The following is a 24,447-nucleotide window of genomic DNA, read 5'->3' as shown; positions in this document are numbered from 1 at the left end:
AAAAAGGAATACGTATTAAATATTTTTAACGGAAAATACGCCACAATTTTACTAAAAAAAATGATTTTATTTATAAAATTTTATAAATAAAATCATTTATATATAATTTGTATTTAATTAATTTTATTTAAAATAAAATCATTTTTTAGTAAAATTGTGGCTTATTTCCGATTAAAAATAGTTAATTACAAAAAAGCCACAACAAAATAGTTTCAGAACATTAGGAATACGTATAATAGCACAAATCACAACCACCGGTTAAGGTAACAGAAAATATAAAGGTAAAACTCTAAAAACAATAATACCCCCAGTCCTAACATATTTTATGATTCAGCGACCTGGACTCTAACAAAACAGTACTAAGGCAAATCTAAGAGTGGTGAATGACAATGAAGTATGGAGAAGACGATAGAACTTCAAGGTTTAGAGAATATGAACCACATATCGGAAAATACATTAAGATAGAACTTCTGAGGTGGGTAAGGCCTGCAATCTGGATGAAACAAACTACCCAGCTAGAAAAATGCTCCTTAATAGAGCCCATGGAGAAGAAGAGGAAGACATAGAACAAGGTTCCTTGATAATATCGATGAAGACATGAGAAATATGAGAATACGTGCTTGGTAGGGGAAGGCGATAGATAGGGACTACTGGAGAGAAACTCTTGAGGAGGCTAAGACCTACACAGAGTTTTTCTTCTTCTTTAAGTGCCGTCTCCTAATCGGAGGTTGGATATCATCATCACTATCTTTACTCTATCCAACGCTGCTCTAAAGAGTTCTATAGAACTGCATTTAAACCAGTCCGTTAAATTTTTCAACCATGACACAGAGGAAAAAGAGACTCCTTTCTATACTCTTTTCTCCTCTTATCTCTGTACAACACAGGGTTGTAAAACCAGAATTATAATGACGAAATACAATATTATTAAGATTGAAAAAGAACGAGATGTGTAAGAAGAAAAGAAAGATATAGCCTTGACTATTTATAAAAAAAAATAAACATTGCGCTACTTTGAAAAACGTACATTGTTAACTTACTTTATTTTACCTTGCCTATTCACTGACACTGACCCTCCCGTGCACCGAATGAACGCAGTTGTTTCCGGTTCTGGGCCTAAAAATGACCTAGGTAATGCTTCCTAGGTACTACCTGTTTCAGGATTAGGTAAAAACAAAGTAAGGTGTTGGCCCCTACCGTGTCTGGGTGTATCCAATTCTATTTACTATTTATTCCAGACCATCTCTAGAATATTAGAGAACAGAGTCGAAGCGTATTTAAATGGAATTGTTTAGATTTTAGATTCATTTTGATTCCATACAGCTCGGGTTTATAGCCGAATTAAATTCTCGGAAACTCAGTATTACATAAATTATTTTTTTCTATTCTCATACTATAATATACTGGGATGCAAAATTAACCGGACACCTTAAAAATGGGTCATTTTTGATATCTCAAATTTAGTGAACCTGCTGTCCGATTTAAGTGATTTTTTTAGTATATTATAGCCTTATTCTTTAGCAATATCGCTGTAATAGTATTGTTGCTAAACAGTTAAAACTAATCAAACTGTGTTTTTTCTCAAAGTTCGCATCACCCTGTGGAACATTTTAGAATTTATAAAATACTGAAATTAAAATCCAACTATAGCCTCATGTTTTTTCAACATTTTGTTTTTTGATTCATTCACTTATGTTGGATAATAAAAAAGTTAGGTACTTTAACAACTAGGCATGTTTTTCATCAATACAGGGTGTTTTTAAATAAGTATGACAAACTTTAAGGGGTAATTCTACATGAAAAAATAATGACAGTTTGCTTTATAAATGGTACGTCCACAAGTGCTTCATTTCCGAGATAGGGGGTGTTAAAAAATTTTCTTACAAACTGACGATTTATTTATTGCTATAAAACCGGTTGATATATGCCAATGCAATTTACTGGGTTTAAAGACGTAGTTATTTTACATTTTTTTCACGTACAAGTAAGAATTTAATATTTACCATGGGCGTGCATACGGGTAATATGACGGCTCATATTACCTGTATGCGCGCCAATGGTGCATATTAAATTCTTACTTGTATGTGAAAAAATGTACATGTACAATAACTACGTCTTAAAACTCACCAAATTTCATTAGAATATCTCAACCGGTTTTAAAGTAATAAATAAATCGTCAGTTTGTAAAAAAAATTTTAACACCCCCTATCTCAAAAACGAAGCATTTGCAGACATATGTTTATAAAGCAAACTATCATTATTTTTTCATGTAGAATTACCCCTTGAAGTTTGCCATACTTATTTAAAAAAATCCTGTATTGATGAAAAACGTGGCTAATTGTTAAAGTACCTAACTTTTTTACGGTCCAACATAAGCGAATGTATCAAAAAACAGAATGTTGAGAAAACATGAGGCTATAGTTGGGTTTTAATTTGAGTATTTTATAAATGCTAGAATATTCCACAGGGTGATGCGAAGTTTGAGAAAAAAACACAGTTTCATGGGTACACCCGGTATACAATGAAAATTTACATGTTTAGCAACAATATTATTACAGCGATATTGTTAAATAATAATGCTATTCTATATTGAAAAACAACAGGTTTAGAAACTTCGAGACATCTAAAATGACCCATTTTTAAGATGTCCGGTTAATTTTGCACCCCAGTGTATATCAATTATGATGTTACTACCTGTATCATAATGAACTTCATTATGATACAGATTTTTAACCAATAGAATCGCGATATGGCATTCGCGATGAAGGTGGCACACGCGCAGTGATCAATGGCGAATCAAATGCATACGCTATGACAGTTCTGAATATGTAAACAAACTGACAAACTACTTAATTTATTTGGGTTACAAAATTAATAAATTTGAATATATTTTTGTTGTGAATGATCATAGAAGAAATCGTGTATACAACTTGCATTATTTTATCATTATGGAGCTCGTACTCTATACTAAACTCGCAGCTAGGCGGCTCGTTTCGTATCGCTCATACTCGCTTCATAATGCCCATCATTAAATGAACGTTGCACTAAATATACTATTTAAGTATAAATAGTAAAGTAAAAATAAATGTATATAAAAAATAAAATAAAAACTAAATAAACTAAGTGTTAAAATTTATTAATAATAAATTAGAAAAAACTACTAAAAGTATTACATTACCTTGAAGGCATCTCTGAACTTCGCAGACATAATATTGTACAAAATCGGATTGATCGTAGCTGACGTATAGAATAATGTACCACTGATATACGTAATGATTCCATATATCTGCATATACATGTCACGCGTCTCTTTGGTAGGAATGGTGGTGTTGTAGATGGCGTACAGCCTTTGAATATGGAACGGTGCCCAACATATAAAGAATGTCACAACTACAGCAACTAAAAAAAATGACTAGAGTTAAATTTATATTTCTATATCTGAAAATGTCATTATTTATATATAAAAATGCTCCCAAACTGTACGGCGTAACGCCCTGTATGGTGCGTCGAGTCTCAAAAGAAAAATTCTATCATCAACTGACATAGACCAGTTATGTTATATGGAAGTAAGAGTTGGGCAATTAAAAACAGGAACAACGAATGTATTTTGGTAATGAGAATGCTTAGATGAGTGGAGGCATAAATAAGGATAAAATTAAGAATGAATATATTAAAGGAAGTCTGGAAGTGGCATCAATGAATGCACAAACATTTGATAAGTTGCCAGTTGCTGAAAGGAGTAGAAAAAAAAGATCATAGCAGATGATGGTAGATGCATAGGCAAAACATATATACATACATAGTTACACAAGACAGCTTTCTGCTCGGTAGATGGCATTGAATATGGAGGTACGAAGGAGCTGAGCTGACCGTACTCTTTACCGTGGATGCACTTGTCGAGGCACTGGGAGCAATCAAGACGTGCAGGTACTCCGAACTGGATCAGATACCACCTGAAGCGCTGAAGGCTTCTGGAGCACATGATTACACTGCTAGAAACACAAATCTTTCCTAACCGCTGGACGACATCAAGGTAGGTACTGCTCTCTAAAGTAGGGGAAAAGTACCATCCCATTTGTCTCCTTCTGTGCATGGGTAAGTTGTGTAAAAGATTCTGGGAGGACGTATCGAGTACATTATTGAGAGATCAGGAGGTGTATCCTCGAGGTAATTTGGTTTTTACCTGATTACTTTTTTACTTTTTTGTGTCTGGATCCGACTACAGTTTTTCTGCCCAATATCGGGCCACGTATACACCCTTTGTATTTGCGAGCCATAAATCATCGAGGGTGTACTGTGATGTGCAAAGTCCGCATACTCTCAGGTGCTCCACATTCAGTATTTCCCCACATTCACAGAGTGCGTCGTTATCTGTCCTTACACCCCATTTAATAAGGTTCTGTTTTACAGGGGCAACACCTGTACGTATGCGGTTGAGTGTCCGCCAGGTCCTCCAGTCCAAGTCCATTCCACCAGGTCGTTCTGGATGTAGGGGGAACAGTTCGGGTGGTTCGACGCTGACATTTCTCATAAACCTTTTCTTTGATTTAAATCGTCTGATTCCTGGCGGTTCGTCAAACCCATGTAATTGGTGCATTTCATCGAAAGTTTGCCTGAACTTCTCTACATATTGTGAGGCGCATCTACGGTGGTCTGATGATGAAAATCCAGCTGCCCGGTACAGTAGGGGTAGAGGGGTAGGCTTCGTACAACCGGTAATTATTCTACATGATTCATTTAACGCCGTGGTGACTTGTTGGGCGTACCCCAGACGGGACAAGCACATTCCCCTATTGAGCAACATAAGGCGACCTGAGGGTTTGCACATTTGCACCCCACTTGCTCCCTACAAGTTTACAGAGAATGTTGTTTCTCGTAGAAACCTTTTGTCTTGTGCTCTGACAGTGGAATTTATACGAGTACGTTAGCGACTGGCCTAGTATCACTCCAAGATATTTGGGCCTATCAGTATGTTCCAAGCGTTGTCCCTTTAAAGAAACATTTAGTTTTACATGCGCCAGATGGTTGTTGAGATGGAATGTTGTTTTAGTAGGATCTGGCTTTAATGAGTTTTGTTTGTAGTAAGTTGACATCATGTTTAAAGCCTCTTCCATTGTCGACTCTACTTGTGTGAGTGTTTTCCCCTTTACGGCGATACCGTAAGGCCGTCAGCGTAAACAAAACTCTCAGTTTGATGGTGCATTGGTTGGTCGTTGGTGTAGATGTTAAATAGGAACGGCGCCATAACGCTTCCTTGAGGTAGGCCATTTTTTTTGGGTTTTTACCTTTGTACCCGATGAATTTTGTGGATGGGTATCTGTCCCATAAAAGTATTATGGTGAAGAAGGGCACGCGTTTGGACGTGGCGGATCTGTCTTGGGTCCGAAGCAATGGATCCTGGCGAAAGCAAGTAACCGGGAGTGACATTGCACAATAATGAATAGTGACAAGAGTAGGCGGGGAAAGTGATCCGGAAGACTGCGAATTTTGTGGCTGCACTGAGAAGGAAACATTCTTCTCTTTATGGTGCCGTGCATTGCTACGTAGGCGTCCATCGTATATTGTCTTATTAGGTGAGGAATTTAGGTTCAGGATTAATTCTATTGCGAAACATTTCATAGCTGTGGATTCCTGTCCTGTTCCTGTACGCAACCATGACATCTTTTTACGTTCCAGATTTTGTACGCCCCAGACCTACATTGAAAAACCTAAATACAAAATGAGGTGGATATTTGCAGTGGATATTGGGTAGACTGTGGTCACAGGTGACTGAATTATTTCATAACGCAGGTACTCAGAGGACCCAGGTGTTTTAGGAACTATCTCTATAGGTTCGGAAAAGCTGACACGGATGAATGCCTATATTGCGGACATCCGGACACTCTGACATATACGATGTTATTGAAGTGCAACATATGGAGAGTATAAGGAATCAGGATGGGAAGAGGACAAGGTTTTAATTTTGAAAAAGGGAAATGATTGAGACAACTACATCAAATGCAGTGATCAAGAAGAAATAAAAGGAAGAAAGACAGTTGTACCAACGACGAAAGTAAGAGGAACAGATGTTTTATACTATGGGGAAGGAGAAATACCCAGCTGGGACTAATCCCCTTCTAGGAATGATGAGTGTCTTCCAAGCCCTATCTTGAACGGGGTTCCTTTCAAAAAAAGCTCAATTTTTAGGATCAAAATAAAAGTGGCAACAGGGAAAAGGGACAGAGACAGGGAACCTCCTTGCTGATAGTCTGTGGATAAATGAAGGTAATTCTTCTGAAGTGTTCCTCAGCTTTACAGAGGCCATTCCGTTTCCGGTGCACTGGATGACACAAGAGGGTTCGTTTTGGCAGGTAAGTGTCCGGCGTAGGGGCGTAGCCTCGGTGATGAAAAGACATTTTTTTAAAGTACCGGGAGAACTATCACCGGGGCTACGAAGAAAGAATCTTGCGCTACGAAGAATGAATCTTGCGAATCAGGCGGTGTCCTGGAATGAGATGTCTTTTGAATATTTCAGCCTTCCCTTCTTAAATACGAAAAAAAGGCGCAAGGCCTAAATACATGAAGGGAATTGATATTGAAGAACTATGAAGAGATATAATTAAAAAAGAGGATCGAGAAAAACAACTAAAAAACAAAACACCATAGGTAAACAAATAGTTAAAAGCAACGTTGAATATTTAAAAAAGGCAAATTATACCATGTTTACTAAATTGAGGGCAAAGTTTAGATTTCATTAGTGGTACCGTGTTTTATGCAAATTAAGCCAAAGTCATTTTGTTTAATTTCACTTTTAAACCGCAACATAATTAATTTGATGATATTTTTCGAGTGATAATGTAAAAAATACAACTTGTTTTTACAATGATCCACAAAAATGGCTACTTAAACAAAACAAACTATCAAAACGACTTAATACAGGTCTCTTAAACGAGTAATAACAGTTAAATTAACTATAATTATTTTGTCGAATTTGTTTTACCGGTAGTAAAATTATGATTAACAGGTTATAGTATTAACAGGTTATAGTATTACGCTATTACATTTGTATTGCTTATATTGTAGATTGTAGAGTGTAGTGTATTCACGAATATAGTGACTTAAGAAAAATTATTTTTTTACTTAATTTGTTACTGAAAGTGTTCACAAAAACATTGATTTTATTTTTAATTAAAACATTATTTTCGTCATTAGTTTCTATTATCTTCTATTACTAAGATAATATTGGTAAATGGAGCCATCACGATGTTAATAATGATAACGGTTAAGATATTAGTATGGTAGTTGCCAAAAACATGATTGTGGGAAGCACATGTTTTTGTCAGAAGAATATGCCTAAAACAACTTGGATATCACCAAATGGAAACACCAAATGGAAACATCGCATTAGAAATGAGGAAATAAAAAGAACTCTAACATGAAGTAACAACCACTTCTGTGTAATAGGTATATTTACTAAAATTTTAAAAATCCCAATGGATTGAATAAAATATGTCCAATTCAGAACGTTTTCGGACCTATCAGTCCATCATCAGTGAATTCGAATACTTGCTAAATAGCCCCAGAACCAAACAATGGCTGTAAATATAATTCAATCTACATTATTTTGAAGTAAAATTGAAAAGGCTAAAAGCCGATGTTGAAAGATAAAACCTCCGGGAACATGGTGAAACCCTATCACGAAACTTAATCAACCATCTTAGGCCAACGTTGATACCAAGTGAACTAACGTTGACTACCATTTGGTAGTCAACGTTGGCCTAAGATGTTTGATTAAGTTTCGTAATAGGGTGTCACCATGTTCCCGGAGGTTTTATCTTTCAACATCGGCTTTTAGCCTTTTCGATTTTACTTCAAAATAATGTAGATTGAATTATATTTACAACCATTGTTTGGTTCTGGGGCTATTTAGCAAGTATTCGAATTCACTGATGATGGACTGATAGGTCCGAAAACGTTCTGAATTGGACATATTTTATTCAATCTATTGGGATTTTTAAAATTTTAGTAAATATACCTATTACATAGAAGTGATTTTTACTTTATGTTAGAGTTTTTAACTATATGGTATACAGCCAACCTAGGGAACTACCCCTTTTTATAAATAAAAAGAAGATTTTATTTATTTAGCGTATGATTTACATCACAGAATAGGTAATTATTTAGATTTATGCCTTATAGCCTAATAAAATAAAAAAAAAAGTCAAAATGTAAATTCGTACAGGTTAAAACAAATTTTATATCAAAGTTTAGGTGGGTACAAAAGGTATTTTCAAGAAAGTATCCAAATCATACAAGGGGACCATTGTTTAAAAAATTAAAAAGGGGTCATTTTTGCAAAAAATATACTTTTTTAACTGCTGAGGTAATTCACTTATTAATGAAGGTCTATGGGATTTTTTCTGCAAAGTTGAAGGGTAAATCTTTCACATAAGCTTACTAAATTAAATTTGACCCCCTATTTATTTAAATAGTTGTATATAAAACTTTAAAAACAAATTTGCAAAAAATTATTTTTAGCGTCTTAAATAAGCACTATAAAATATCTTATTTTACAGACTAAGTTGCACTATGCTATCAGTATTAAGCAAAAAAAATTAGTCCAAAAATATTTAATATTTTTTGAGATATTGAATTTGTTTATTAAATGTTACTATATTTTAAATTGCAAAAACGCGGTTGTTGCCAAAGAAATATTCACCTGTTTAAGATGTCATTATTTTTATTTTTATGGATGTTTTCGATAAATGTATTGATTAATTCAAATTTCAATTAAACTCCCCCCTAAAATGGCATTTGAAAATTATTCAAATTTGTTTATAATTTGTTTTTTTAATAACGTCGCGGGGATTAAGTATTTTGAAATGTCGTTTCGATAATTGGGTTCCTGGGAATTTTTTACTAATTAACAAAATTTTTCGTCGATTTTTCTTCTTCTTTTTTTTCTTGGAGTTACATTACTACGGGCCCTTTTAGGGTTAAATTTTATTAAGAATATCGAATCTCTGAGTTGTAGATTCTAGACCTAAAAATATTAAGATTTAACTAAAATCTCTTAAATAAAATGTGGCTACTTACTGAGTTACAAGGTGTTTTATTTAAAAATTTAAAAATTATTGTTACCAAGTACTTTAAAACTATTTGACGTATCCTTATCATACTTGGCAGAAAGTGTGGCTATTATACACCCTACTAAACTGTGATTAATAAACGTTTCTAGCTAGTGCCAGAGGCGTACGACAGGGGATAGTGAATGATTGACCCTTCCCAAATTCTACGCCACTGACTGAATTACTATTTTAGCGAAATTTTTCGATTCTCCAATACTTTGTATGTAAATAACTTTATTGGTATTGATAAAGCCATCAGTTTGAGAGATATTGGAAGTTCAAAATGAATGAATGAATGAATCAAAATAACTATGCCGTTTCATTTTTAACGTCCAATATCTCGAAAACTAATGACTTAATCGTTACCAGTAGAGTATATTATTTACATAGAAAGTATTGGAGAATCGAAATATTTCGCTAAAATAGTAATTTCCTCAGTGGCGTAGAATTTGGGAAGGGTCAACCATTAACTATTCCCTGTAGTACGCCTCTGGTAGTAGCTAGAAACATTTATTTATCACAATTTAGTAGACTGTATAGTACATACACTTTCTGCCAAGTATGATAAGGATACGTCAAATAGTTTGAAAGTAATTGGTAAAAATAATTTTTAAATTTTTAAATAAAACACCCTGTAACTCAGTAAGTAGCCACATTTTATTTAAGTGATTTTAGACCAATCTTAATATTTTTATGTCTAGAATCTACGACTTAGAGATTCGACATTCTTAATGAAACTTAACCCTAAAAGGGCCCGTAATAATATAACTCCAAGAAAAAAAAAAGAAGAGGAAAAAAAGACAAAAAAATTTGTTAATTAGTGAAAAATTCCCAGGGACCCAATTATTGAAACGGCATTTCAAAATATTTAATCCCCGCGACGTTATTAAAAAAACAAATTATAAACAAATTTGAATAATTTTCAAATGCCATTTTAGGGGGAAGTTTAATTGAAATTTCAATTTATCAATACATTTGTCAAAAATATACATAAAAATAAAAATAATAAGATTTAATACAGGTACATATTTCTTTGGCAACAACCGCGTTTTTGCAATAGAAAATAGAGTAACATTTAAAAAACAACTTCAATATCTCAAAAAATATTAAATATTTTTGGACCAATTTTTTTTTACTTAATACTGATAACATAGCGCAACTTAGTCTGTAAAATAAGATATTTTATAGTGCTTATTTAAAACGCTAAAAATAATTTTTTGCAAATTTGTTTTTAAAGTTTTGTATACAATTATTTAAATAAATAGGGGGTGAAATTTAATTTAGTAAGTCTTATGTGAAATATTTACCCTTCAACTTTGCAGAAAAAAATCCCATAGACCTTCATTGGTAATTGGATTACCTCAGCAGTTAAAAAAGTAATTTTTTTGCAAAAATGACCCCTTTTTAATTATTTAAACAATGATCCCCTTGTATGATTTGGATACTTTCTTGTAAATATCTTTTGTACCCACCTAAACTTTGATATAAAATTTGTTTCAACCTGTAAGAATTTACATTTTGATTTACATGTAGTTTAATTTTATTTTACTAGACTATTATACAATACATCACAAGCAGATGTCAATTTTTTTATATATTCGATAGTTCCTTCGGTTGCTGTTACGAAGAATGTACGGTCGCCTGTGTATGCCCTGCTTGGTCGCCTGTGTAGACCCAGTCCTGAGTTATGTGTCTGATCGTCTGTCTTGCAGCGCCGCAGTCACAAGAAAGCGAGGGAAGTTTACCCCATCTGTAAAGGGGGTCTGCTTGTCTTCCACGAAAAAGAATGGCAGTAGAACAAGACATGCCAAACTACATTAAAGAAAATCGTTTAATTTGGTATGAACACGTGAGAAGAGCAAATCGTACAAGGTGGATATTAAAGACTTCAGATGGGAGCCCCATAGGAAAGAGAAAAAGAGGTAGACTCCGAAGATTATGGAGGGATGGAGAGGATGAGGACATGGAAAGACGATACCTCAGAGAAATACTTTCAAACATTTCAGTCTTTGTCTAAAAATTCAGATCAATGGCTCACTTTGCAACTTCGGTGCATTTTTAGGTGCACTTAAATCTTCTTCTTCAAGTGCCTTTTCCTCGAAGGAGGTCGGCAATTATCAAAGCTATTTGGACTTTAGAGACGGCTGCTCTGAAAAATTCATTTGATGTACATCCGTATCCGTACCATTCTCTCAGGTTGGGCAGCCATGATATTTTAAGTCTCCCTACGCTTTTTTTCCTTAGACCATTCCCTACATAACGAGTTGGAGCAATGTGTATCTCTCTCCACTTGTATTATGACCGAGATATTCCAGTTTTCTGGTTTTGATTGTATTTAAGACTTCCATTTCTCTATTCATCTTTCTCAGAACATCTTTGTTTGTGACGTGTTCTGTCACAAATTTTGTTAAAATTTGCTCTAGCCTTGTCTATTGTAATTTTAATTTCCTGGAAGTAAACATTTGTGGAGTTGATTATTGTTCCAAGATATGCATATCGGTCCTTTGCATTCGACATTGGTTCCTTTTATGAGGTGATTCTCGCACCTAAATATGTATATAGAAAAAAATAATTCACAAAAAAGTAATTTAAAATGTCTTTAATAAAGGAATAAACCAAGATCTGTAGACTTCCAATACATATCGAAAATCTCACTTTTAGTTAAATAAAATTCTTCTTCTTCTTCTTGCAGTTCCTTCTCTTACCGGTGGTTGGCTATCATCTTAGTATCCGTACCTTATTAGCGGCTGCTTTGAAAAGATCTACTAAGCTGCAATCATACCACCCTCTTAGGCTTCTCAGCCAGGAAATTATTCGTCTTCCTATGTATCATTTACCTTTCATTTTACCTTGCATTGTGAGCCTTAATAACTCATATTTCGCGCCTCTGGTAATATGGTCTAAATAGTCCAACTTTCTTGTTTTGATGTTCTTTATGACCCCGCAATGCTTTTGTAGCATTCTTACTACTTCTGCATTTGTAACTCGTTGAATCCATGGTGTTTTCAAAATACTTATATAGCACCACATCTCAAATGCTTCTAACTTCTTTATATGATCTACTTTTAATGTCCAGATTTACATTACATTCAACAAAGAGTAACATCTTAAAGCTCTTATCCTCAGCTCCAGTGGGAAGTCTTGATTAACAAACATTTTATTCATTTTTATAAATGTTTGTCTTGTAATTTCAAAATTATAGAAAGTACTTACAAAGAGGTAAAAGGAAGAGTACAAATAGCAGGGGAACGATCAGAAGTACTTAATTGGAATAGAGGTATTAAACAAGGAGATAGTCTCAGCCCTTTGCTATTCATAATCGTAATGAACGAATTAATAAGAAAAACTAGAGCAAGAACCAACCAACTACAGACAATAATAGGATACCATAGATTACAACCGGTAACAATATAGTCCTTAATGTATGCGGACGACATAGTACTAATAGCAGATTCTGAGAACAAAATGCAGAAACTAATGGATATGTAGGTAGAGGAAATAGAAGAGCTAAAAACAGAAATAAACGAGGAAAAAAGTAAGATAATGATAATCAACGGCAATGAAGATAATGAAATAAAGATAAAATGCAAAAACTCAGAACTGGAAATAGTTACAACTTACGAATACCTGGGAAGTATCATTACTAACGACGGAAAAATAGACTGGGAAATAACAAATAGAGCAAAGAAATCAAACAAGTTATACTATGCCTTAGCCCCAATACTGGGGAAAAGAGAACTTGCAAGAGAGACAAAAATAAACATATATAACACAATAGTGATACCGACTGTGCTCTATGCAAGTGAAAACTGGACAATTCTGGAAAAACATAAGAGCAGAATAAATGCAATGGAGATGAGACATTTAAGAAGGATAGTTGGAAAGACAAAATGGGATAGATTAAGCAACGAGACTATCAGGAGAATGGCCAACCAAGAACCAATAATGAATAAACTAAAAAAGAGACAAATGAATTGGTATGGGCAGTTGATGATGATGCAACCCAACAGAATTACGAGAAGAGTCCACGAAGCAACGAACATTGTTAAAAGAAAAAGAGGCAGACCAAGAAAAAAATGGATACAGCAAATAGTAGAGGCGGGAAAAGTTAAAGGAAAATCACTCGAGGAATTAAAAATAATGGCAGAAAACAGAAAAGAATGGAAGAGATGGGTGAGTGCACCCTGATAGGGTACAAGGAAGGGGAGAAAGAAAGAAAGAAAGTCTTGTAATTTTAATGAGTGTCCTGATTTCTCTACCTTGGTCATTATTTTCATTTACCTAGGTTCCTGGGTAATATGATTTTAGAACCGACAATATAGAAATGTCATATTAGATCTGTTCCTCTCATAGTTCACACAGGATCATATCTTTTGCGTCGTTAAAACGAAAAAAATCTAACAATAAAACACTGAAAACGTTTGTTTTCTATACTTCCACAAAATTTATTATAACTATGTGACTACAGCTGTTTCGGCAGAGTGCCTTTCTCAAGTGATATAGTTTACAATGTGTTTGCCTTTTTAAGTCTTTAACTGAAGGGGTTGAGGCGTGGGGAGCTGTTTGTCTCGAGTTGGTCATTCAGAATTATATCTGTATTTTTCAGTTTATTAATTTCCATAGATTCTAATAAAGATAGCTTAAGGCCTTTATTTTAAATATGAATTTGAAACTGTTCATTAAAATAATGATTATGGTCTAGAAGGTGAAGTGGGTATGTAGAAGTGTCTGTTTTTCTATTGTTGAAAGCCCTTTTGTGTTCTGCTGTCCGTTTGTCAAAGGTTCTGTCAGTTTGACCGATGTAAGTTTTCAGACAGTCACCACAAGTTAGTTTGTAAACACTACTCTGTAGTTGCTTTCTCTTTCGGCTCTTATTGTTTTTAATATATTTGCTTAAGTTGTTGTTAGTTCTGAAAGCTGGTGTTATTCCTTTCTTTTTTATGTATCTGGCTATTTTTGTTGTTATCTTGCCTGTATATGTGATAGAGCTAAAAGTACTAAGTTCTTTCTGTGGTGGTGGATAGACTAATTTCAGCTCTTTCTTATGGAGTTTTTGGTTTAAATCCAATCCATCAATTATGAAAAAAAAATATAGATTGTTTACATTAAGATTGACACATCAGCTGCTTAAAATAATAATAATTGTATGCGATAACAATACATTTACAGAAACAAGTCACAAATACGAATTTATAATTGATTTATGTCACCTTAAAAATCTAAAACTCAAAGTTCAAGGCGCTAAAAATTGTGGATTATAAAGATTTGTTTACAAAAAGATAGATAAACTATTCCAACATTGTTTTTGTTAAACTTCTTCTGTCTATATTCTTTCTATAGGTAAATTTCCATATTTCATCGAGATGAAAAGTACATAATAGGTATATAGTCTTACTTCTTCTTCTTCTTCTTCTTCTTCTTCTTCTTCTTCTTCTTCTTCTTCTTCTTCTTTTTCTTCTTCTTCTTCTTCTTCTTCTTCTTTTTCTTCTTATTATTTTTCTTCTTTTTCTTCTTCTTCTTCTTCCTGCTTCCTTAATAGGCTTGCGCCTGCTCCATCTTCGGATTCCTCCTCATCAGATATCCAGGTTGTTACTCCATCTCTTCTTAGGCCTTTCTATACTCCTTCGGCCGTTTGGTGATCTGTCTCGTGATATCTTTACCAGTCTTCCTTCTTCCATTCTACTTATATGGCTATACCATCTTTTTTCTTTTCAGTGTCCAGTCATTTATATTCTCTATAGTACAGCTTTGCCTGAGGTCTGTACTACGTTGTCTACCCCATAATAATTTTCCTGTGATATCTCGGACTACTTTCATTTAACATGTTTCCATCAGTCTTCTTGTCCTTGTTGTGTCAGATTTTTTTCCACAGTGTACGTCATAATTGGCCTAACTACTGTCTGAGATAGTCTTACAAGATCATAAAATGATAATATGATAAATATTAAATAGATATTATATTTGCTGGAGTGTTCTTTCTGTTGAAATTGTCGGTGATAAGTGACAGTGCTAGAATTACATTCTAGGGCCAGAAAAACCACCATCACGCAATGACTGGTTCGATGCTGAGTGTGAAGACATTTCAAGAAGAAAGAACGATGCATATAAACTGATGCAGCAAAGAAGAACCCGAGAAAAATAACTTCTCCTTCTTTCTCATAATCTTTAGTGCCCTTCAGGTATGTCCCCTGGGTCAGGGGACCTATGTCCAGTTCAGGTTCGGATGTCGGGTTCCGCCTCTTATCCATTTCTTCCAAGCGCTTCTATTGGTGGCCAGGTTCTTCATATCTCTCATACTCATGTGTCTCCTTTCACCCACATCCTGGATCTGGTCCATCCATGTCTTCCGCGGCCTTCTCTTTTTTCTTTTGTTTCCCATTTTGGCTTCATGTACCTTCTTTGTAAGTCTCTTTTGCTCCATTCGTTGTATGTGGCCAAACCAGCCTAATTGTTTGTTTTCGATCTTCCTCATCATCGGTTCTTGCTCCAGATCACTTCTTATATCTTCATTTCTGAGTCTATCAAACTTCGTAACTCCAGCTATTCTTCTCATATATTTCAATCCATGTTTCAATCTTCTCAATCCATGTTTCCGCCCCATATGTCATTATCGGATTTACTATGCTGTTATATACTCTGAGTTTAGTTTTGTTGTTTATTTCTGACTTTCCAAGAATTGTATTATTTAAATAGTAATACACGTTAGTTGCCTTCTTCAGTTTATTACTTATTGCCAAGTCCGTTTTCTCATCATCTGTTATTATATTTCCCAAATATTCAAAAGTAGATACGTGTTCTATTACTTGTTTCCTTACTATTATATTAGTTTTCCTTTCTTTTTTCTCATCTTCATTTATTATCATAAATTTTGTTTTGTTGAGATTCATTTCCATTTTTAAATTCTGTATCTCTTTTTGCCAAATATCTATTAGTTTCTGCATTTTCTCTACTGTGTCTGTGATTAAAACTATGTCATCAGCGTATAGAAGGGAGTTGATCTTTATTGCATTTAAGTTTTTATATCCTACTATACATATATTGAAGGTTTCCCGTTTGATCTTTGGTATTTTTTATTAAAGTATCCATGACTATTATAAACAAGAGGGGGCTTAGTCTATCTCCTTGTTTAATTCCCTTATCTCATTTAAAAGTGCCTGATATTTCTCCGTTTATTTGTACTTGGCCTTCTACTTCCATATATATAGATTTTATGACTTTTATCATCTTTCTTGGTATATTATAACTTTCCAATATTTTCCACATTATTTCTCTGTTTATCGTATCAAATGCCGCCTTCAGATCAACGAACATGAGAATTAGTTTATCCCTTTTACGGCATTGTCTCTCTATTATATTCCTTATAATGTAGACGTTATCGTTTGTTTGACGGTTTGATCTGAATGCAGCCTGTTCGTCTTCCAATTCTTTCTCTATCACTGATCTTGAGAAAAACAACAAAAAGAACATAAAGACCTTAGAAGAGAAGAGAAGTGCATTCATAGAAGAAAAAAGCGAATCTATGAAAATAGAATACTGGAAGAACTTGAGACATTAAAACAGGAAAATCAAACAAGAAAATTCTATAAAACTCTGAATAATGCAAGAAAGGAATTCAAACCAAGGCTAAGACTATGTAAGGATAAGGATGGGCACATACTCAATACAAAAGAGGGAATATTGAAAAGGTAGGTGGAACACTATAAAAAAACTACTTACTATCGAAGTAGAAGATCCAAATCAACCACCCCTAGGAGCAAGCAACAATACACCATTAGTGCCTCCATCAATTCAAGAAGTATGGGATGCAATAAAACACCTAAAAAATAATAAATCTCCAGGAATTGATGGTATACCTGCGGAATTTATTAAATATATAGGTGCTGCTCTGGCCAATCAAATATATAAAATAATACTGAGAGCCTGGAATGAGGAACAAATCCCGGAAGAGTGGTGTATATCAATTGGAATGTAATAACTATAGGGGAATAGCCCTCCTTAATCTTCTTCTTCTTTAGGTGCCGTGTCTGTATTCAGACGTTGGCCGTCATCATGTTTACAATTTCCTGAAATCTCTCTCTATCGGCTGCTGCGCGAAATAATTCTTCTACTGTGCAGCCACACCATTATCTAATATTACGCAGCCATGAAAGTTTCTTTCGACCAATCCATCTCTTTCCCTCCACTTTTCCTTGTATTATAAGGCGAAGCAGATGGTATTTAGGTCCTCTAATTATATGGCCGAAGTATTCTGTTTTTCTCCTCTTTATGATGCTTATGAGCAGACGTTCCGAATTCATCATTTGAAGAACATCTTCATTGGAAGTGTGCGAAACCCACGATATCTTTAGGATTCGTCGATAGCACCACAATTCGAATGCTTCTATTTTGTTTAGCATTGTGGTTTTTAACGTCCATGTCTCACAACCATACAATAGGACAGACCACACATAACATTTCAGTACCTCCTTAATACAGCCTACAAAATATTTTCGAGTATCTTATATAGTCGCTTAAGTGCACATTCAGAGGAGCTTCTTGGAGAATATCAAAGTGGTTTTAGGCCTGGTCGATCAACAACAGACCAGATCTTTGTGCTAAGGCAAATACTGGAAAAAACTAATGAATTCAATATCGACACATACCATCTTTTCGTAGATCTTAAATCGGCCTATGATAGTGTTCTAAGAAATAAATTGTATGAAGCCATGGATGAATTCCACATCCCTGATAAACTAATTTGATTGGTTAAGGCTACAATGCGTAAAGTTGTTTGCAAAGTCGAAATACAGGGCGAACAATCACAGGCGTTTGAAACGCATGTTGGGCTGCGACAGGGAGATGCGCTGGCGTGTCTCCTCTTCAACATAGCTCTGGAAAAGGCGGTCAGAGATGTCCGTATAGACAACAGAGGAAATATTTTTAATAAATCATCCCAAATTTTGGCATATGCAGATGACGTGGACCTAGTTGCCCGCACAACACGCAAGCTAGAAGAAATGTATACCACCACCTTCTCAAATGCCTCAAAAAATATGAGCCTGCAAGTAAACGAGGAGAAAACTAAGATGATAGCATCAACACCCAACAATAGAGTCAGAAACATCGGTCACCAATTCACGGTTGATAACTCTACCTTTGAAGTGGTGGACAAATTTACATACTTAGGCTCCTTGATCACCAAGGAGAACGTCATGACGGAAGAAATCAAGCGAAGGATAATCCTAGCAAACAAATGCTATTTTGGACTGAGTAGACATATGAGAAGCAGAAACTTAAGCCAAAAAACAAAAATAACCATATACAAAACCCTTATACAACTAGTGTTGACATATGGATCGGAAACATGGACCATCTCCAAGGCAAACGAAAACGTTCTGCTTATATTTGAATGAAGGATCCTGAGAGGAATATTCGGTGGTATTTGTGAATTTGGAGTTTGGAGGAGGAGGAGGTACAAATACCACAGGTATACCACAGATATAAACAAAAATTTGGTGGTAAAGATGTAGTATCTCTTATAAGAATAGGAAGTTTAAGATGGGCATGGCATCTAGCAAGATCACAGCAGAACAACCCTCCTAGAAGAATCCTTATGTTATGGCTTCAGCATCGGGGATGTAGAGCATCCCTGCAGTAACCCTTTTGTGGTTTTAAATTCGTTTGAGTATTTATTGTCGGTTTTAACTCTTACTCTGTTGTTGTATAGGTTTTTTACGGCTTGTTCTAATCTTTGCGTTATCCCGATTTCCTCCATCGTTTTCGATAGTTGTTTTCTGATAACTATGTCATACGCCTTTTTTAAATCGATGAATGAAATGTGCACCGATTGATCTCTTGTCATACTTTTCTCAGGAAAGTATATGAAGTGTTTATATACGGTCTGTGCAGGACCTTCCTGCAATAGTATCCTGCCTGATCATCTCCGATTGTATTTGAGTATACTTGAGTATGACTTTTTATATAAACTTTTTTATGTATCTTTGTTATATAAAACTTCATAAAAACAGTTCGGGTATCTAATATTAAAATATGAAGAAACCAAATAGAAGGATGAATACGTTCTCTAGTTCTAGTTCAATGTGTTTCATTTTAGCTCTATTTACTCTGTCAATAAGTACATAGTAATTTTGAGACTACTGTTTTCAAATTTAATCATGCACTACTTTTAAGTGGAAAAAGTAGGATAAATATTTTAAAATATTTTCATCGGCATATGCAAAATGCATATATTTAAGTTGATTTTGTTTAAATGTGCTATAAAGTGACGCCAAGTGACCAGCTACTGTTTATATAAATATGAAAGTGCAGTTAAAATTAGACTATTTATATTACTTTAAGTAAATAAAAATTTAAGTAAACAATTTTCTGTCACCAGGAAAATAGCTTGCATTATATAAACAGAAAATGCGGTATAGTCAAGGTCAAGCATTAAAAAACACATTAGGACAATATTAGTCTTCTTCTTCTTAAGGTAGCTACCGTCTTCATTTGAAAGTTGGCGATCACCACGACTATTTATATTCTAAAAAACTCAAACATGAAGTAAAAACCACTTCTACGTAGTTGGTATATTTATTAAAAATTTTAAAAAATCCCAATGGATTGAAAAAATGTGTCCAATTCAGAACGTTTTCGGACCTATCAGTCCATCATCAGTGAATCTAAAATAGAATAAGTAATCCCACTAATAAAATTGAAAGACGGTTGAAATTTTAAAAGTTAAAAAATGTGGTTATGATTACTTACTCGAATACTTGCTAAATAGCCCTAGAACCAAACAATGGTTGAAATTATAATTCAATCTACATTACGTTGTAGTGAAATTGAACAGGCTAAACGCCGGTGTTAAAAGATATAACCTCCGGGAACATGGTAAAACTCTACCAGGAAACTTAATCAACCATCTTAGGCCAACGTTGACTACCAAGTGTCAAAAAGTTTGTAAGGAACTGTTTGGAGTGACATTGAGAGTAGAGAAGAAGGTAGTCGATTTTCAAAGGTTTAAACAAAAGGTCATGATCCAAAACAATCGTTAACAATTATCATTACCATTATTAATTACCATTAACAATTATCATTATTAATAGCAGCTCATACTTCCTTTTTAATAAATTTGATCAGTTTAATTTTATAGTAAACAGTCAAAATAAAATAATTTTATATTTTAAAAATTTTTTAAAACACAATTTTCTTTTAAAAAAACAGTAGATTTAAATGTTAGACATTTTCAGATATTAAAATCATTATCATAATATTATTGTTTTGGATCATGACCTGTTGTTAAGACCTTTGAAAATCGACTACCTTCTTCTCTACTGTCAATGTCACTCCAAACAGTTTATTAACAGATTGATTAAGTTTCCTGGTAGAGCTTCACTATGTTCCCGGAGGTTATATCTTTTAACATCGGCGTTTAGCCTGTTCAATTTCAGTACAACATAATGTAGATTAAATTAAAATTTCAAACATTGTTTGGTTCTGGGGCTATTTAGCAAGTGTTCGAGTAAGTAATCATAACCTCATTTTTCAACTTTTAAAATTTCAACCATCTTTCAATTTTATTAGTGGGATTACTTATTCTATTTTAGATTCACTGATGATGGACTGATAGGTCCGAAAACGTTCTGAATTGGACACATTTTTTCAATCCATTGGGATTTTTAAAAAATTTTAATAAATATACACATTACATAGAAGTGGTTTTTACTTCATGTTTGAGTTTTTTAACTATATGGTATACAGCCAACCTAGGGAACTACCCTTTTTAGTTTATTTATATTCTGTTTACAGCGCTGCTTTTAAAAGTAGATTTGAAGATCACCTGAACCATTCTCTGGGTTATGAAACCAATACTCTGGAATTATGGAGCCAATAGTCTTGCTCAAACTTTTTTCTTATGTTTTCTTTTTCCTAGAATCTTTCCTTGAATGATAACTTACACAAGCTGGCATTTTACCCAAACGACCTAGATATTGTAATTTTGGTATCCTTATTTCATTGTTTAATTCTGTTTCTTTCGAGAGTCTTCGCAAAAAAATTTCATCGCTAATATTTATTGCAAAGCGGGTCTTGCAGATATTATTTTTATACAGTGATGAACGCACTAATAACCGGCAAAATAACGCAAGAGATGGAAAACATATTAAGTTGTGAGATAAAAAGAGATGAACCTAGAGGAGGTGTTAAATTTAGCGATAGTAACTCAAAAATTGACATTATATTGATTGTTTCCCACCTTTAGACGTATCGAACGAATTTGAGAAATGCCACTGTCACAGTGACAGTTTTAGTTGACACACTCCTCTGATACGTCTAAAGTGGGAAACAATCAATATAATGTCAATTTATATGTTACTATCGCTAAATTTAACAAATCTACTAGTTGTATTTCTTTTTATCTCACAATTTAATATGTTTTCCATCTTTTGCGCTATTTTGCCGGTTATTAGCACGCTCATCACTGTATTCTCTCCCAAATTAAAATAACAGTGGAATAAAATCATTATTTTTTTTAAATATTGTAAATTTTTACTATAAATGACACTGTAAAATAATAAGATTGATAAATGTACTCATGCATTTTTAAATGTTAATATTCATAATTAAAAAAATATGAAACTTTAAAGTTGGGAGAGCTATCTCGGCAAAAAATGGTCCTAGAAAATATTTTATCTACTCTATGTCATATTATGTATAAGTTTTTAGTTTGTGAAAACTGTCATTATAGATAGCAGTGCGTGAAGTGTTTAAAGTGTGCTTGAGGTAACAATGTATTTTAAATGTGACTTACTTTTTCGCACTGTTTTTGACACACTTTCATATAATTAAATATCCTTAACTTTCACGTTGTCATGGTGATGACATAATGAGCAATAAATTACGACAAAAGTTTTGACAGTTTTGTGGTTTGAAAGAAGTTAAAATTTTTAAATGTCAAAGTTCTAAAAATTGTAGAATAGAAATGAATTCCAGTGACGGAGAATTATAATTTTTTATTTGTTTATGGTAGAGTAGATAAAATATTGTATGAAACTGTGCGTGAAGTACTTTTTGCGAACTTACGCGATGTATAGCACTCGCTCCGGCTGTCTCTCGTGCCCTAAATATCGCGTGCTTCGCAAAAAGCATACTTCACGAACTGTTTCATAAATAACTATTTTAAATGTGTGAAAAATTGTCAGGAATTCGAATGTCGAATTTTATTATATTTGATCAGGCTAAAGTAGCAGAAGAAAAAGAACGGTTTACTAACCACAACTTATTAATATTTATATATGTATATCTGTAAATAAATTCATTTTAAAACCATTCAAAGCAATCATAAAACTATTTACGAGAAAAAAGTTCATAATAAACGAGGTCAATGTCCTTAATTTCACTTTGTTTTGAATGTAGTTTTCACTAATAGAACACAAAATACTATTGTTTATACAGGGTGTAACAAAAAGGAAGGGACACATATTCTGGGACCAAAAATAGTTCGGATGAACGTAACTTACCTTATGTAGTACAAATGTGCACGTAAAAAAGCCCTTTGAAGTTGCGTAATGAAAATGGATTTTTTCTAATTATCGAAAACTATTGGAGATTTTTTATTAATATGGACATGTGGCATTATTATGCCAGGAACATTTAAAAAAATAACAGTGAAATTTGTGCACCCCATAAAAATGTAATGAGGTTTTGGTCCCTTAAACCCCCGGTACGTTTCAATTAAATTGAGGGGATTAGATGCTAAGGGGTGCAAGTGATAAAATGGTGTAGTTGAGAAAAACGAAGTCAAAGTTAAATTTACATAGTAAATTCTACAGCCAATTAATCACTTATGGACTAATTTTGAATTAATTTGTAAAGTTAGTATTTATTTTAGTTCAAAATATTTGAAATTTTGAAAAAACGTTCGCACTTGTACCCCTTTGCTTCAAAATTTGCACTTGTTTATCTTTGTCACTTAATACTTTGTCACTTTTTAATATCCAATACCATACAGGCAAAGGGATACAAGTGTAGTTATACCTGTTTGCCGCATACTCTTTTTAAATATTTCGTAGATAAGTATTCAAACCAGAACCTGCAATATGTCACCATCAGTAGTTTAATTCTCCTGTATCTCTTTGTCACTACATTTTTAGTACTATCTAGTATTATTTTGTGCACTTAACTCAGTTTACAATATTTTGTCACTTGTGCCCCTTAACATCTAATCCCCTCAATTACTATTATGGCAACCTCAAGAGATAAGGTAGGTTCAATCGAACTATTTTTAGTCCCAGAATACCTGATTTAATTTATGACCTGCCTTTCTGTTACACCCTGTAGAATTAATTAATTTTGTAACACCCTTTGTTTTTTAATTTAGTTCACTAATATAACAAAAATTGTATTGTTTATATTTTATTTTTCAGTTTTTTATGCCGTGTCTGGTTTATAACTACCTTTATAACCACTTAATGATTATGAGTATAATTGGGTTAAAATATTAGCAGTAAACACAATAATAAACATTAAACGTAATAAACAACATTGTCAAGTTGTGGCACCTCAAGGTACACCACTTCAAAAGAGACAACTAAATAGACAACTTAATTAGGAATTTAGGCATCTTATTAACATAATGACAATCGGTACATATAGTTATTTTACAGTATAAAAAAAAATTAATCCTAAACGAAGTTTTGTTCTATTTTTAGGTATTGAAACAAATGTAAATCACTAGGGGCCAAATATGGCGAATAAGGTGGATTCTTCTTCTTGATGTGCATATCCGTGACGAATGTTGGCAATAATCATGGCAATCTTCACTTTATCTGCAGCAACGGCGAAAAGCTGCATATATGTTGTATTGAACCAGGTTCTGAGGTTCTTTAACCAGGATGTTCTTCTTTCTTCCTGGACCTCGCTTTCAAAATATTTTTCCTTGCAGGATGGCTTGTAGGAGGGCATATCTGGATTCATTTCGCATAATGTGTCCAAGGTATTCCAACTTTCGAGATTTTATGGTGCTTAGTACTTCTCGATTCTTCCCCATTCTTCTAAGGACCTCCTTATTTGTGACCCGATCAGTCCATGGGATTTTAAGAATTTTCCGATATAGCCACATCTCAAATGCTTCCAGTTTTCGGCACATATCTTGGTTCAAGGTCCATGATTCAACACCATAAAAAGGGACAGAGCAGACGTAGCATCTCAGCATTCTTACTTTTATACCGAGAGAAGGGTTGTGGCTCTTGAAAAATGCCCCCATACAGTTGAAGATTGATCTAGCTTTTCCGATGCGCGCTCTTATCTCTTGGTTGTTGGTCCATTTTTCATTTATTATGGTGCCGAGGTAGTTGTAGTG

The 24,447-nt window shown here is 33.9% G+C and overlaps 1 protein-coding gene across 2 annotated transcripts in view; it reads right to left on the bottom strand.

The window, feature by feature from the left end:
* The window catches only part of LOC114324893 (pyrokinin-1 receptor-like), a 49,158-nt gene that overhangs the window by 6,871 nt on the left and 17,840 nt on the right, over window positions 1–24,447 (bottom strand). For both annotated transcript variants that reach the window (XM_028272797.2, XM_028272798.2), the window contains exon 2: window positions 3,179–3,399. In XM_028272797.2, coding sequence (XP_028128598.2) covers window positions 3,179–3,399 — 221 coding nt within the window. The remainder of the gene's footprint in view (window positions 1–3,178; window positions 3,400–24,447) is intronic.

Source organism: Diabrotica virgifera, chromosome 9, assembly GCF_917563875.1.
Source record: "Diabrotica virgifera virgifera chromosome 9, PGI_DIABVI_V3a".
Lineage (NCBI taxonomy): Eukaryota > Metazoa > Arthropoda > Insecta > Coleoptera > Chrysomelidae > Diabrotica > Diabrotica virgifera.
The sequence above is the reverse complement of the archived record's forward strand: the minus strand, read 5'-3'. Positions and strand labels throughout refer to the sequence as shown.